This window comes from Chaetodon auriga, chromosome 12, assembly GCF_051107435.1.
Source record: "Chaetodon auriga isolate fChaAug3 chromosome 12, fChaAug3.hap1, whole genome shotgun sequence".
Lineage (NCBI taxonomy): Eukaryota > Metazoa > Chordata > Actinopteri > Chaetodontiformes > Chaetodontidae > Chaetodon > Chaetodon auriga.
Genome location: NC_135085.1, coordinates 25,127,768 through 25,143,497, shown reverse-complemented (window position 1 = coordinate 25,143,497; position 15,730 = coordinate 25,127,768). Strand labels below are relative to the sequence as shown.

The 15,730-nt window shown below is 45.3% G+C and overlaps 1 protein-coding gene across 1 annotated transcript; it reads left to right on the top strand.

The window, feature by feature from the left end:
- Nucleotides 1-346: 346 nt before the first annotated feature.
- hhla1 (HHLA1 neighbor of OC90) lies at nucleotides 347-14,936 on the top strand. Its single transcript, XM_076746037.1, has 16 exons — nucleotides 347-481; nucleotides 606-750; nucleotides 1,540-1,648; nucleotides 1,746-1,802; nucleotides 2,500-2,580; nucleotides 3,339-3,422; nucleotides 3,683-3,766; nucleotides 3,841-3,924; nucleotides 4,004-4,060; nucleotides 4,599-4,679; nucleotides 6,144-6,176; nucleotides 6,267-6,356; nucleotides 6,914-7,423; nucleotides 11,631-11,772; nucleotides 12,755-12,837; nucleotides 14,540-14,936. The coding sequence occupies exons 3-16, from the start codon at nucleotides 1,558-1,560 to the stop codon at nucleotides 14,581-14,583; spliced, it is 1,521 nt and encodes a 506-aa protein (XP_076602152.1). The 5' UTR covers nucleotides 347-481; nucleotides 606-750; nucleotides 1,540-1,557; the 3' UTR covers nucleotides 14,584-14,936.
- Nucleotides 14,937-15,730: the final 794 nt, after the last annotated feature.

Below are 15,730 nucleotides of genomic sequence, written 5' to 3'. Positions count from 1 at the left end.
CGAGCTAAACTGACCGTCTTCTATATGTGAATAAATCCAGATGATAACAGCTTTAAGAGACTTAAAGTACGAGGAGATGTAGAAAAAGAAGAAATAAAAGCAATAGAAAATAGAATCAACTATATCTATATAATGCACAGTAGTGGATGTATAACGCAGTGGTAATAGTATTAAGAGTGCACAGGATGTTTGCACAGATGTTATGATATTAGTAAATGTCAAAGATAAACAACGCAGCAGTGTTGTTGTGTCCATTCAGCAGTCTGGAAATGACACAGACTATTTACTGGGAAGTGAACTGGCTCTCAGGAAGAACCCTCCACAGTCCCGCCCATCCTGTTTGATTGACAGCCGATGTCTGGTACGTGCAGAGCAGAAGCAGTAAAGGCTGCTCATCAAAGATGGAGTCAGAACAGAAAACATCACACCTTAAATCCACCGACTGTTTTGATTGGCTGCTGCGAATCAAAGACGGGCGCAGGTGAGCCTCAGCTGAGCTGGAGTCAGTGTAGGACTTGAAGTTGGATATTTCTTGCAGTGGAGCTGGTTGGGGATCAGTGGCCAGCCTGCAGCCAGACTCTGTGTTTTGTCCTTTTTTTGTTCAGGAAGCTGCCAGCCGGAGCTGTTCAGAGGGGCCGAAACAGGCATCGTTCAATCCTTATCTGACCGCAGGCGTGTGAGGCGCTGGGCGAGGGTTGATGCTGCAGGGATCCTCAGCGCTGCACCACTCCGGGAGGACTCAGCGAGCAGGTGAGCGCGCTGCTGTCTGTCACTGGATTAGAGGCTTAAAATCAGAACACTTTACGACACTTTGAACCACTAACAGATGAACATTTCAGCCTTGAACAAATCAGTGGGCAACAGCGATCTCAGCATCTCTACTTCAAGCTCAGTCTGTCAGCTTCCCTCCAGTTTGTTCTGGATTTCAAATCACAGGTTAAAAAAGTGACCCACCCTTTAAACGTGGTCATTTTTGCACATGATAAACCCGTTTCATGCCATCAGTTTAAACAATGCATTAATCTGAGCTCCTCACCATCTGTCTGCTGTCGTACTCTCAGTGTGGGTTACTCCAATTTAAAGTCATTTAATTATAATATAATTATGTTTGACTTGCGTGGATGTGCTTCATCGTTTGGATCATTCTGCTAATGCAGCTGTTTGAATGGATGTGATGACATTTTACTGCCCCAGTAGGACAGAAGACAGACCCTCCTGACACCTCATGGACCGCCTGATCACTTTTACATGCAAGTCATAAAATCCTGAGGATAGAAGGTGTTTTGTTGGGTATTTGCAGCACTGCTGTCAGTGTGGAGCTTTATGTTCTGCAGCCCAGCAGGCAGCGCAGGGTCCACTGGTTTGAGTGGTGTGGTCACGGCCTGATGGCGTCATTGTTTAGGGCCCTTTCTGAAGCCATTTGACCGAGACATCAGGACACAGGGACGAGCTTCTGATGTCACATGAGCGGTAAGAGCGCCGCAGTGTGAGGACGGCCGGCTGATCCGGTTTGAGTGTTTCTGTGTTCTGTGGGTACAGCGCTGCTTCGGCCGGGTCATGGCGGGCGAGCAGAGAGCCACACAGCGTCCTCGCCTCTGTTTCCTCACCTGTGTCTCTACCATTTTACTCCTCGTCCTCTTCAGTCAAGGTACGTCTGTCTGACACGTCTTCGCCCTCCTTCACGACCTCATGAACTGACATTTATTTAAACTGAATTCTTTTCTTTCTGTTTGATTTCCTGACAGCATTCAGAGACAGACGGCAGGACGAGAGACACAGGAGAGACATCCCGGACTCCACAGGTAATCTGAGTCTACCTGTGTGATGTCAGATCAGGCCACTGACTGTTTGTAATCTCTGCTTTGCCTCAGCAGCTTGTTGTTGATGGAGAACCGTCCGTGCCTCAGAACTGTCTTTTATTCACCGCTCGAGTTGGGAATAAACGTCAGTTCATCAGAGATTTAACTGAAGTGCTGATGATGATATGAGTGATGTCGAATGATGCTGTGTGACACAATGAGACATCGACGGTTTACGCTGATAACCAGGGTCTAAAGTCAGTAAAAGAAGACAGGTATTAATGGCAGGTTTCATATTTTCAGATCTGAAGAAAGTTCGATAGTTAATGAGGACGAAGTTAACAGATGCTTCCAAAACATTCACTTCTTCCTGATGCCGTGTTTTAACGATCAGATTTCATTAGAAATCCAGCAGGTAAGAAACAGATGAGGTAAGGAGTGACGACACATGCAGAGGACGGCGTTCAGGGACCTCAATGATGTCTCAATTATAATGAATAAAAAGTCTGAATCACCCTCCTCTGCCCTCGTGTTATCCTAATAGGCGCCACCCCACGGACTAATTCCTACGGCTAATTCTTCATTTTTTTGTCACTTTCGTGCTTCAAACAGCCGCATTTTGCTGATGCTGCTAATTCCATAATAGAGATTAACACCAGAATAAGCTCCCATTGACTTAACTGTCTGCTTTATTTCCCAGAAATCCCAGCAGAGCACATCGATCCAGCTGCCATCGACCTCACTCCCCTGGTCAATACTTTAATAAATACAAGCCAATCGGGTACGTTGTCATAATGTCGCTCAGGTGGGATCAATTCTGGGCTGTAAATCTTTCATGTAGGTGGAAATGAAAGCACGGCTGGTCCTGGTTTTCTCTGCAGAGGTCAAACTGCAGAGTGAGGAAATGTTAAAGGAGCAGTTCACTCGAAGCTCAAAGCATGTCGCTCAGGTGTTACCTGTCCACGCAGGTGTCCATGCAGGGAGCCGTCACCAGGTTTTCAGACTGTCTGTCTTTGTAAAATGCAGTTTCAGTTAAAACTCGTCGTTGCATCGTGTTGTTTCTGCAAAGTCACGCTGCGGTCGACTGTTTTAAAATGTCGTTTTTCTGGATTCTGCTGACCTTGGTCACATCGGGCCTGTCAGGAGCCTCACAGCGTCAAACCAAACACGTCTGCACTGCTGGACACCAACAGATTTAGGAGATTTGGGTGAACTGACCTTTAAAATCGTCACTTTAGATGCATCCTAAGAGGTTTGGATGTGGCATATCTTCATGGGAATTCTCACATATCAGATTCTGCAAAGCAAGATCAGCACAAATTCACTTTTCAGGAAACAGAGCTAAAAAACGGAGCTTGAAGATGAGTTTTTAGCATCAGTCATGTGATCTTGCTCTTGTCTGACTAACTTGGTGCAGTTACTGTGAAAGTGTTTTGTCAAACCGTCATAACCACTTCATCCTCTGAGAGAGCAGACAGACGATGATACCTGATAACCTCCAGCTCACCTGCTCCTCCTGCGCCTCCTCTCGTCCTCCAGGCTCCCGTCAGCTCTTCTCCCTCCTCAGTGTGACGTCCTACAGCTCTCTGGCTCTCCATAAACTCACCCTGCTGGTCTACAACAGTAAATATTAACCTTCCTCCTCTGAAGCTCCTCAGTAAGCGATGAAAGTGTGATCTGCATGACAGGAGCCCCCTCTGATGAAAATAGCTTTGTCGGTGGTGTCATCTAGTGGTGTGGATGTGTAGCTGCATGTGATGAACCTTAAACTGTGTGGCACTCTGTTCGATCCTCTGCAGTGTTTCACGTGTGGACTTCATTAGCTCATCAGATCCTTCTCGTGTCGTTCAGACTCTGCTGTGACCCTGTCGTGTGTTTTGTAGTTTCCAGCATTAAAAGCATAGAAAGCAACAAGTTCAGGAGAAGATTCTGCTACTGCGTCACCAATGAGACCAACGATCTAACAGGTCAGCAGATCCAAACGTTTGATCCTGACGAGGTGTTCAGCCCTGCTTCAAAGCTCTCTCACTCCACTTTTCAGACTTCACGGCCATACTGCTGGACGTGATGGGAAACTCGACAAGTTACCTGCACGAGCTCTTTAAGTCTGCCTCCATCCTCTCAGGTGGGTGGAGGTCAGCTGTCTGTGTGATGTGTTGCCTGTTGTTCAGCGGCCAATCACCTCTGTGTTTTGTGTTTCTCAGTGAGCCAGAGGAACAACTCAGACTGTATTTACATCTGTGTGATGGCAGGAAAGATGGGTGAGTAGAGCTCACTGGATCTTCTACGGGCTTCTGTTGATGTGCAGCGTCGCACTGACGCTGTGGGCACGTTGTGATAATGAGCATCAGTGATGAAAACTGAACAAAATGAAAATGAGACTTCAGGTGAACGATTTACGCTCAGAAGCTGCAGATTTGGTGCTTGTTTAAAAATCTCAAAACAGTTTCTAAAGTGAATTTTGAAATGTAACCGGAAACCTTTAATCTTTTAAATGAGATAGTAATTCTGTCTTTCCATATATGTATCTATGGATTTGATATAAAGAGATTTTACCTGAAACTTCAGCAACAAAACAAACAGATACTTTAATATTACTGGACTGGACTGGTGGAGCCTTTTGTAGAAATTCAAGAGAGGATATTAATGAACCTGTTAAAGCCTGAGCTTCATCAGTTCAGTTTAAATTGATCTGACAGCTGAAGTGTCGAGTGTTATCCAGTTAAATGAAAACGTCGTCTCAGAGGTTTGATGCTCCTCAGGGAGTCATCGTTGGAGTGTGATGTGTGTTTCGTTCAGGCAGAGAGCTGTCGGAGCTGTGGGAGGTCGACTCCATCACTCCACTCTTCAACCAGACCATCGTCGAAGGGCCGCACAGAGGTTTGATCACAGCGCCGACCGACAGGCTGCTTCACTGATTCGCTGACAATGTGCATCTAAACCACCAGATGGCAGCATCACCTCAGGATAGAGCCTGAACTTGACCCTCATGAGATCAGACTTAAACCAGGATGCTGCTGAGCCAGAAAAGTCACATTATAGAGAACTTTTTAAATAAATAAAAAAAAAATAACACAGCACAGGCAAACAACTGCGTACCTGATATATTTATCTTAGTAACATCCGACTTTTTGGAGATAAATCACTGCTAACTTAGCGTTTTAGAGGGCAGGATGAGAAAGAAGCCACTGGAAAGCTGTTGAAGGGTGAGGCCTGTTTTCCACAGCGATGTTGGAAGTAGCTTAAACATCAAGCAAAGACTCGACCTTTACGAACTTCGAAGGTTGTCGTGCAGAAAAAGATGTGAGAGATTTGATTATCTCAGCGTGGCAGAAAGGGTGGGAAGCTGAGCAGGAGGATGAATCTGGGAGGCCAGCATCGCATTTAAAGGCCGAAAAGGTCAGAAAAACACACTTTTTGGAAGTTTTTTTCTGGCTGCTCAAAGTCCTGGAGAATTTGAGTTTGTAGGTGAATCGGGACGAGGTTTGTGAAGTCAGGCAGACAGGAAGTGTAAACAGTGGGAAGATTTAGCCTTCAGAAATCCTACCTGTGATACATAAAGCCTTTCTTTTAGACCATGTTTTAACTTTCTTAACTTCTGGCAGTAAGACAGTGTAAAGTTAAGACAGAGTTAAGTTATCTCAAGAAGTAAGAGAACATTTATGTAGCCGTTAGCTAACAGCTTGCTAACTAAGGTTTAAGGTGAAACGTCTGACCGAACTCTTGATTAGCTACCTTTCGTTTTATGTGGATGTAAACTGGAAACTTTTTAAATTGCAAATCACAAAAACAATAAAATATACCTCAGATCAGTGTCAAAGTTTTATGCCACATCAGACTAAATGAATAACGCTCGCTAGGTTAAGCTAGCTAGCCCAACCTGCTGTTTCTCTCTTATTTCACCATGGATGCAGGTGTAAGTAAAACACAGTCATACCTACAGTACATTTACAAAGAACTGGCAGTTAAGTTTAATATACTGCATAGTTTTGCCTCCTGAAACTCTTAAATTAAAGTTACAGTTAACATTAGCTTGCGATGCTACAATGACTTCCTGTTAAGCTAATGCTAACCTTCATAGTTTTGATTTGATGTTGATGTTTTCTAGCAACCGGTTTCACATTAATAACATCTTTTTTACATTTTAATGGTTCAGCCAGGTTGAAATACTTTAAATCAAAGTGGATTTGAATTTAGTGAGGACTTCACGGACAAACTTAGTGAAGAGTTTACAAATGACTTTGAGTTTTGGAGAATTTAATTCCAGATGTGCGCCTTCTTTTCTCAGCTTGTTCTCTTCCTCCTTTCTTTCCTTTTACTGAACTTTTCTTCTTCTTTTTCAAGTCGGTAACGTCTCCTCCATCAGAGTGCCTGTCGGTGAGTAACTCGTTGGAGCATCTGCTGTCCCCTTCAGGACACTCGAGAGCCGTCTAATTCTTGTTTCCAATGATCTATTTTAAACCTCAGAATGGCACCAACTTCCCACGAATCTGAGTCACGTCTCTCCATCTGGGATGAGCTCAGCGTTAACCAGCAGAGTCCATTCTACCGCTCATGGTGAGTCTCTGCAGGAGGACGCTGTTCATGTTTGGTTCGTTTTATTTACGCTTCAGCTCCTGCAGACAAGAAACTGGAGTCTAAAATTAAACAGAAATAAGATCCTGGTTTATTTGGACTACAGGCTATTAAATGTTTCACACACATAATGTCCAGTTACAGACAATCACAGTCACCTCAGTCTCTGATAAGATCTTACTGTGATTGGAAAAATGCCAGGAAACATGATCTATTGGCTGCTGTGAACGTTTGAGAAAGACAGATTGAAGAAGACTGACGTCCATTAAGACTAAATTTACACACTGGTCCACTGAGATATTTCACAGATGCTTCATTTTACTTATCTGCAAATGAATATTAGTTTCCCAGTAGAATAAGCAGTTTCCTGGAGAATACTCATCACAGTGTCAGATGTGATGTTTTCAAATGTTTTGTTCTGTCCAACCAACAGTCCAAAAACCAAAGATCGGTCAGTCAGTGTTGTCGGACTGCCTTCCACTTCATTGCGGACAGTAAGCAAACGTTGTGATCTGTTGTCCTCGTCTGTGTTTGATAAGTTTCACCAACAGCTGTGGATGAAACAGCTTCGACAGCAGTAAAGATGACCACCGCCCAGCCGCTGGCAACGACTCGACAACCTACGACCGTCGTGCTGCGGAGTCAAACTACAGCGGACATGCCGGAGACGACACAAGCAGTGACGACAGCACGACCAACAATTTTACAGCCAATCATGTCAACACAACCAACCACCGCCCTGCAAGTCACCACTGCGTCTGCTACAACAGCTGCAGCTCCAACCACCGTAACAGCTCCATCAACCGCAAGCACAACCCAGCTGACCACAGCATCAACCAAACCCACAACCTTCTCACCAGTTATTAGTCTGACCCGCCTAACCGCAGCTGTGCACCAGCCAAGTACGACAACCCAGCACACGACTTCCACAGTTCAACCAGCAAGACTTTCACCTGTCCGTCCCACAGCTGGACCCACGGTGGCTAGAAGGACTACAGGGCCTCTTAGCAGGAGAACTACAACACCCAGCAAGCCTGTGGAAAAACCAGGTAAAGATTTCTCAGTACAGTATGGTCTCTGCTCTTAGTGATAAGGTGGATGGGTTCAATCAATTTGCTTCTCCTGATAATGTGGGTGAGATTATCTGCCCAAATGGTCGTGTGGTGTGAGGGGTTTACAGACAGCGAGCATCACCAACAAGGTGTTTCATACCTGTGTAGAACAGAAACAATGAAATGATGGCAGAACACTGTCCAGACTGCAGCTGTTATGAACGCCGCCGCTCTCCAGCCCAACATAGTGTTTCTCTGTTAGCATCGTGGGTGAAGCAGCGTGTCACTGATGGAGCTGCAGTGTCTCACACTGTGGGTGAAGAAGAAGACTTATGACACCACAGAGTCAAAACAGGTCCTCAGGTGCGCCCCCTGCAGACCAAAAGACCTGAGCGTCCGGCGGTCTGGACTTTCTTGGTGCATTTGTGTTGTCAGTCCAGTCCAGGTTATCATTCAGGTGAACATCCAGCTCAGTGTCCATTCTCTGGATGCTGAACCTGGCAGAGTGTTTGAATTGAATCGATTGGTCCATAAATCAGCCCCACTGTCACCAGTCGAGCTGTTCAGGTCGATCTCTGATATCGGTGTTGGATCGGTGCATCTGTGTGTTGCAGCGTCTCGACTGAACTGTCTGGTGCGTGCGTGCTTCCCATTAAAGTCTTAAAATCGGTTAAATCTTCGTTACGTCAGAGTTGTTGAGTTGAATATCCTGCAGTGTGCACCAGGCAGAAAAGGTTTTGGGGTGCTGTAACACACCCTGCCTGTCAGAGAGGTCAGTCGTTACTCTCAGGACTTCACAGGTTTGACTTTACAACCTGCTCATGAAAACGATGTGTTCTGCTCCCCGGTAAACACAAACCAAAACCACGACAAGTGACCGCCGACTCCCTGGATTTGCAGAGACATCAAGCAGGTTCAAGTATTCATGACACATGATGGGAGCTGTTTTTGTGAACAGGCTGTCGGCCGCAGTCGTGAACGTGCTCGGCTCTGTGGAGCAGGAACACTTTGACTCTGACCGCTGACCTGCTCTCAGAAAACAGCCGTAATCACATCACGTCCAGTCATCGTCATTTCTGGACACGCCAAAGGCTGCTGATTCAATTGTAGCCCAGAGTGTGTGTGTGTGTGTGTGTGTGTGTGTGTGTGTGTGTGTGTGTGTGTGTGTGTGTGGGAAGGGGAGACAGAGCCATGCTGGAGGCTGAGATAGTAACCATGGTAACGCAGGCGCAGTTCCCTTCATGCGAAAGCTTTGATGGTTTTAAGCTGCAAAGGTTAAAAGCAAATTAAGGCCAAATATTCAGCGTTTGTCCGTCTGCTGCATGATCAATGAGGCCGTCGGGAGGGCAGAGAGAAAGGAAGAGCAGCATTCAATTAAGGAAAGCTAGTGTGCTAAAGCTAATGCTTAAAGCTATAGTCAAGGTGTCCGAGTGCACACACACCGAGTCCATGTGCGCGGAATGACTGTGGTGGATGAGGAGTGCTGAAATTCATACTTCACATATGAAAACATTAATTTCACGTATCACGAGGGAACTTACTGAGATTATGCAAACTCTAAGTGAATTTATGTTGCTTCCTTTCAAAGTGAGGAAAAATACATGTGAAATATTTCAAGCCCCTGATACCAAAACATTAGATGAATCTACAAAAACACACATTATTTAAAGGTTATGTTTTATTTACTTTTATTTATCAATCAATAGGCTGTATTAATTTTAATTCAGTTGCCTGATGGGCTCCTGAGCTATGCTAACTTAGTAGGTGTTAGTCTTTTTTCCTTATATGTCACTTTGCATGGGCGCAAAACGTTTGCTTTTTGGGGATTAATAAGGAAATAAAAAATACATATTTGATTTGATATTTGCAGACTATATGTAATAATCTGTTTGCATGTTCTTCCCGTGCATGCGTGGGTTCTCTCCGGGCGCTCCGGCTTCCTCCCACGCACCAAAAACATGCTCATTAGGTTAATTGGTGACTCTAAAAATTGTCCAAAGGTGTGAGTGTGAGTGTGAATAGTTGTCTGTCTCTATATGTTGCCCTGCAATCGACTGGTGACCGGTTCAGGGTGTACCCCCCCCTCCTCATTCAAATGACGCTTTTAAACCCATTTGAGAGAAAGTGAATATTTACATTAAACAGTCACCACTAATCAGTGAAGGAACACATTAAAAATGCCATGTGATATGTTATTTCCCAGCATAACCACTAGATGGCAGTGACACCCCACAGCAGAAGCTGCTGCCCCTCCATCACTGAGTTCTGCCTGGCAACAAGCAGAAGGCCGGAGCATCCTGTGCAGTTTGTCGGCGAGTCATTAGTGTGCAGTAAAGCGAGGTTTGTGGCCCGGCTGCACTGCTCTGCCGTCTGCGTCGCCCCGCGGACGCCACGATTGGCCGATCTGCGACGGCGCTGCAGATCAGCTCGCGTCAAGGTTTCGCTGCTTTAGTGCTCAGATGGAAGAAACTGCAGATTTTCACTGTGACTTGGAGGCAACCGTCTCAAGCAAAACACATGATGATGATGATAGAAACAAAACACACTATTGGCTGAACCTCACATCATAAACACACTCACTTACATGGTGAGTAAATATGAGCAGATATGGCTCTCTGAGGTTTCACATGTGACTCGCACACCGCCATCATGTCTTTCATAAAGACTGTGACACTCAGCCGCCTGCTGCTGGTAAACTGTGTTGCTCACTCGGTCGATCAGTTTCCCACTGAAATATACGTATATACATTTATATATACATATATATAAAAATATCTCAACGACTGTCTGACAAACAGCCATGAAATTTTCCCAGAGGATGTCCTGACTTTTCGTCTAACGGCATCATCAGGTGGAAAACAGCAGCCTCAGCTGTGCTACATGCTAACGTACATGTTAAGATGGTGAACATGCTGATGACCTGCCAAACGTCAGAAAGTCGACGTTGCCCAGAGGATGTTAGCATGCTCATGTTAGCATTTAGCTCAAACCACAGCTGTGCCTAACATGGTTAGACACTGTACCGACACTCAAATCTGGGCTGAATCACCTCGACCAAGTGGCAAAAAATCCAAAACCACGGGCCTGTCGTGATCTTCAGGAGCTGCATTGAAAACAGACTCGAGCTCAGGAACCTTGTTCGTTACCAGCGTCAAACACCTGAAAGCACCTGTGCCTGTTGTTTTCTGTGTCATCCTGCACACCTGTGGCGTCTTGATGCGTGCCATCTTGTGCTGACGTGCATACCTGTTCCTCCCACGTCACAGCGTCCATGCATGTCTTCTGATCAGCACATCCCGCCTACCTCACTATTCCTGTCTGTACCTCGTGTTCGGTCTGTGCTCGGGCTGTCAGCTGATGTCTGCATGAGACCCCGACAGTGAGCTGCACGTCAGGCTTCAGCAGCAATGATGCAAACACCCAAAAACAGCCAAGGATGAAACAACGAGGCCATTTTAAAATTCAGTCTGCTCGCCGCACGTATGGAAAGTTTCCTTTTCAGGTCAAACGTGTCACAACAGGCTTTTCTGTCGTTTGCATGAATTTCCAAACTGACATTTGAGTTTATACGTGAAAAAAACGCCATTTAAAAAGTCACACATGCTGTTTTTGTGAGGGCGTGATCACGCTGAACTGACACTGACGAACTGTGGAAAGGAACAGAAAAAATCGACATGAACTTCTTACATTTCCAAATGAGAAATATTTTTATCGAAGTCTAAAAGAAATATTCCTGCTCTGCGTGATAGGAATCGCAAAATGAGCAAATAACTGCAGAATATGGAGAAGCGTCTCTTTAAAATTCATGTTTGAATATGTATTTTTATGCTAATTAGCAGCCTGTGTACCTGCAGCGCATTCATTATGACTGAATGCTTCAGCACCACTGATTCCTGTAATGGGAATTTAAGTAGTGAACCGACATCGTGCAGAATGAAACACAATGAGAGGGTTTGAAGGAAGGACGTGAGGATGATTCATCCTGCACGTCACCTCTGAGGCTGAGAGGTTAATCCTCATGTCTGTGTTTCATTAGCTCACACTCAAACTTGGCTGTGATCATCTTCTGTCTTTGTAATTGACTCTTTAGTTAATTTGGTTCATTTTGGCGATGAAGCAGGTTGTGAACTGGGACCAGTTTGGAGGATTTGTGGATGTTGAAACGGAGCTGTGACTGACGTGACCCCTCTGTGTCTGTTGAGAGGTTGTCCCTGGAGACGGCCGGAGCTGAGCGACGTCTCGACCACCGTCAGCGCTCACAAGCTGCAGCCCTGCGTCCTCGAGCTCTGCAAGTTCTTCTCCCAGTGCCTCTGCAGGCCCTTCAGCCACAAGACACGCATGAAAAGGTTTTCACACCAGCAAATTGCATTTTCACTGTTCAGATGACGCTGCCGCAGAGTGGAGGTTTAATTAACTGATGCTGCAAAGACACAAAACTGAGAGGCTGAGTGAGGAAGAAGCAAGTGGAACAAAAAGAAGTAAAAACTTTAGTGAAGCCTGATCAAGTTTCTGTGGACGATGTTCTGAATCATTTTCTCAGCTCTGAGTCAGAAGACATCCAAAACACTGTGCGTGCACTGTGCTGGGTGGACGTGGACAGACAGTCCTGTCGATTCAAAACTCCAATAAAGCAAATGAAACAAACTGAGGAGAGCTGAGCTCGGCGGACCGGCATCAAACCTCAGCACCGAACCACAGTCCGCTTTTTGATCGAGGAACGTGAACAGATGATGTAAAGAGAAACTGAATCTGGTTAAAATGTTTTGAGTAAGTCTCACTGACACATCAACGTTAAAGGTCCGGTGTGCAGGACTTAGCGCCATCTATTGGCAGGAATGTAATTTTTGCAGTTAAGATTTAAATTTGCATATAATCACATGAAAATAAGAATTGCTGTTAGCTTTATATCTACAGAGGCTCCTCCACAGAGATCAGCTGCTTTTTAACTTTGCAGCCTTTAATCGTGCAGAGTCACAACATAAAGTTCACCTGTGACAGGTGCACAGCTGCTGCCATGTGCTAATGTGCTAGTCATTAGAATTCTGTTGTTTCAGAGTGAAGAGGCTTCGATCGACGTTTGACATTCAGACATTTAAATGCTGTTTTAGGTGCAGCCTAAATCCTTCAGTTTAAACTCTGATGTTCGGCGTCTTTCCACCACAAATCACCTTTTTAGCCCTTTTTGTCAGATGTTTCTCTTTGTAGCTGAGAGCTAATTGTAATCAACTGAAGAACGCCTACACCTGAAAACATACCTGCACTACCTGTTCTTAAGTTTAAGGTCTTCTTCTTCTTCTTCTTCTTCTTCTTCTTCTTCTCTTGTTGCAGATACTGTGACGACAGCCACGTGTGGTATGAAAAACACACGTCTGAGGTGTGTCGGCGGGTCCGGAGAGTCTCCTTCTCCAGAAGTAAGTGACTGTAGAGGCAGATATGATCGATCGATAGCAGCCGAGATGACGAACGCAGCGGCTCTGAAAGGCCTGTCAGAGCAGATCCTCATGACCTGTCAGCCTCCCTGTTTTTGAAGTGAAGCTTTATTGAGACTTCAGATGTGAACGAGCTGCGTCAGAGCCTTGAGATTCTGCTGTTTGCAGGTTTACTGGAGAGGCACGAGACTAGAACTGATGTTTCTCATCTAACTCTCACTAAGAAAGCAAACATGCACATTTCCCCCCCCGTGCTGTAAGTCTGCAAACTAACAGACAAACGGAGGGGACAGAAAACTGAACCTCCTCAGGTGGTGATACAGGCGTCCCTCAGTGTTCAACACATAGCCTAATTTGTTGCTCAGTGCTTGAAAAGTCTCAAAAGTGACTGATGATGTCCATTTTTAAGTGGAAGTCATGTTGGTGCTTTTGAAACAGTCGACTACAAACGGAGCTGTGAGTGAGAGAATCAGAAATAATTGGAGAGCACACGTCGTCCCTCACCTGTACCGACGAGGACGTGTCAGCCGTGTTGCCGGCAGTCGGCTGCAGAGCTCATTAGAGCAGCAGCTCTGCAGGAGCCGTCGAGCCACGGCTGTGAGTCGTCCGAGCTAATGGGCTCAAGAGGTCGCAGGGAGCGCCGCCGCTCGCACAGCTTCATCCGGCGCTGATCCCAGGCCAGACTGAGCACTCACATACCGTCATATCGGCCCCCTTCTGGCTCTAATTAGCCCCAGTGTGCATTTTTACACTTTAGTGGGGCTTGATTTGAAATTGATGGAAAATAGCAGCGAGTGAAAGAACATGAACAAAACTTGACGGTCGTCAGAGATCACGTGACTCCACAACAGCTGCACAGTTAATTCAGTGAAATGTTTTCTGCTGCAGAGCAACGATCTGCATCGAAATACACAAATTTACAGGAACCTCCAGAAGATGAGGATTCTTTTGTGTAAACTTTAATTAGTTAGACTTCCACATAATAATCATGCAGTTTCTAAAATGTCTTCTTGTGATCTCCTCCAGCCCAGCTCGATGTCTGCAGACGTCTCGTTTTGTCCAGAATGTGGAGATATTGAATTTACACTGATATGACGCAGACGAAAACAACAAATCTGCACATTTGAAAACCTGGAAGCAGAGAATGTTTGACACGGCTCACACACTGATTGATTGATTGATTGATTGATTGATTGATTGAATGATTAATCAGTGATCAAAACTGTTGGAACAATCCATCTTTCACAGTGTGTTTGCAGTCAGTTTCACCTGTCAGTTAACTGCCAACAGAGCCTGAAGCTTCAGTAATGTTACTGTGGTTACCTGCAGCTTTATACACCTGTGCCCACCTACATATGTTTAATATACCACCTTTAAGTCTAAGCACCTTGAGGAGACATGTGGCTCTGCAGGTGATACACCTGACTGTGTAAACGCAGCAGTAAAGAAGAAGCTGTCGGGTTTATTTCATCATCTCATCTGTAACGTTTGGACGCGGCCGAGAGTCAGATTTATTTCAGACAAACTCAGAGAGCTGCAGCAGCTGGTTTTGAACAGTTAAATCACTTTTCTTTTATAATCTTTTCCCAGTATTTAAGTAAGATAACCGAGTGAAGCCGACAGCGGCCAGAAGGATCTGCCTGCAGCGTCAGGTGGCTGCTTTAACCCCCTCCTCCCTCCACAGACCTGAAGCAGAGATGCCTGACGAAGATGTGCAACAAACTGTGACCAGAGCGGAGCAGAGAGAAACAAAGAGCCGCTCATCGTCACAGGAGGCGACTGATCCACGACATCTGGACGAGGTGCGGGAACAGAAGCCGCTGATTTCCAGGTTGGGATCAGAAAGTGATTGGACAGCACCGCAGCTCTGTCGTCAGACACATTTTCATATTTGTCCCTATAAAGTGTAATCATCCACACAGCTGAGGCTGTGTAGAAACTGTTCACTTGTTGACTGAACATGCTGGACTATTTATGAAAATCGTTTTTAATACTGAACTCTAGAAAACAAACTGTAGAAATCATCTTTGTCTTTTGTCCAGAACTGATAGCATCCATTCAATAAACAAACCTGTTCCAGCTCTGACAGTCCTGCTCAATCAGACAGCGCTGCCGTGTCGGTCGTTCCTCAAAACGGCTCCAAAGCAAATCGAAACGTGAAAGAAGAGACAACAGGACGAGGTTTCCACTCGCCGCCGGCTAAACGACTGTTTGAAGAGTCGAATTCAAGCAGTGCAGCTCTCAAAATGTCCCTTTACAACCTTTAAGATCCCAGTCTGTAGTTTCTCTTTGCAGTTTCACAGTCAGAGATGTTTTTCTATCCCTCGTGATTTTTGATGCGTTTTCTATTTGCATCTTCGTCACAGACTGTTTTTAATGTTTGAGAGTGAACCTCAGATGATCAGTTCTCACCTGTTGCAAAGAACAAGAGCAGTTTCCCTCATTCAGCCGATCGTTGTCGTCAGCTGCTTTAATTACGTCATAATCGGGCAGCTGAGAGTAAATGAATCAACAAACACGTCTCCTGCTAAGCTGCAGTGTGTTTACTTCAGTAAAACCAGCCACTAAGACTAAATCTAAAGTTAGCCTCCTGTTGGTCGACCAAGTCAGACGGTAGCAAGTTTGTTTGCTCTTATTCTGTTTTTTCCTTGAAGGAGTTTTTAATATCGGCCATCACGTTTCAACCTGTGATGTTTGCAGAGAAGCAGCTGCTTTACATCCATCCGTCCATGTGTGTCCTCATGTGACGCGCTCAGTGCTCTGCAGCCTGACTAAAACCAGTACCTTTGACTAAAACCAGTACCTTTGACTAAAACCAGTACCTTTGACTAAAACCAGTATGCTTAACATTAAAAAGTGACACCAAAGCAGATTC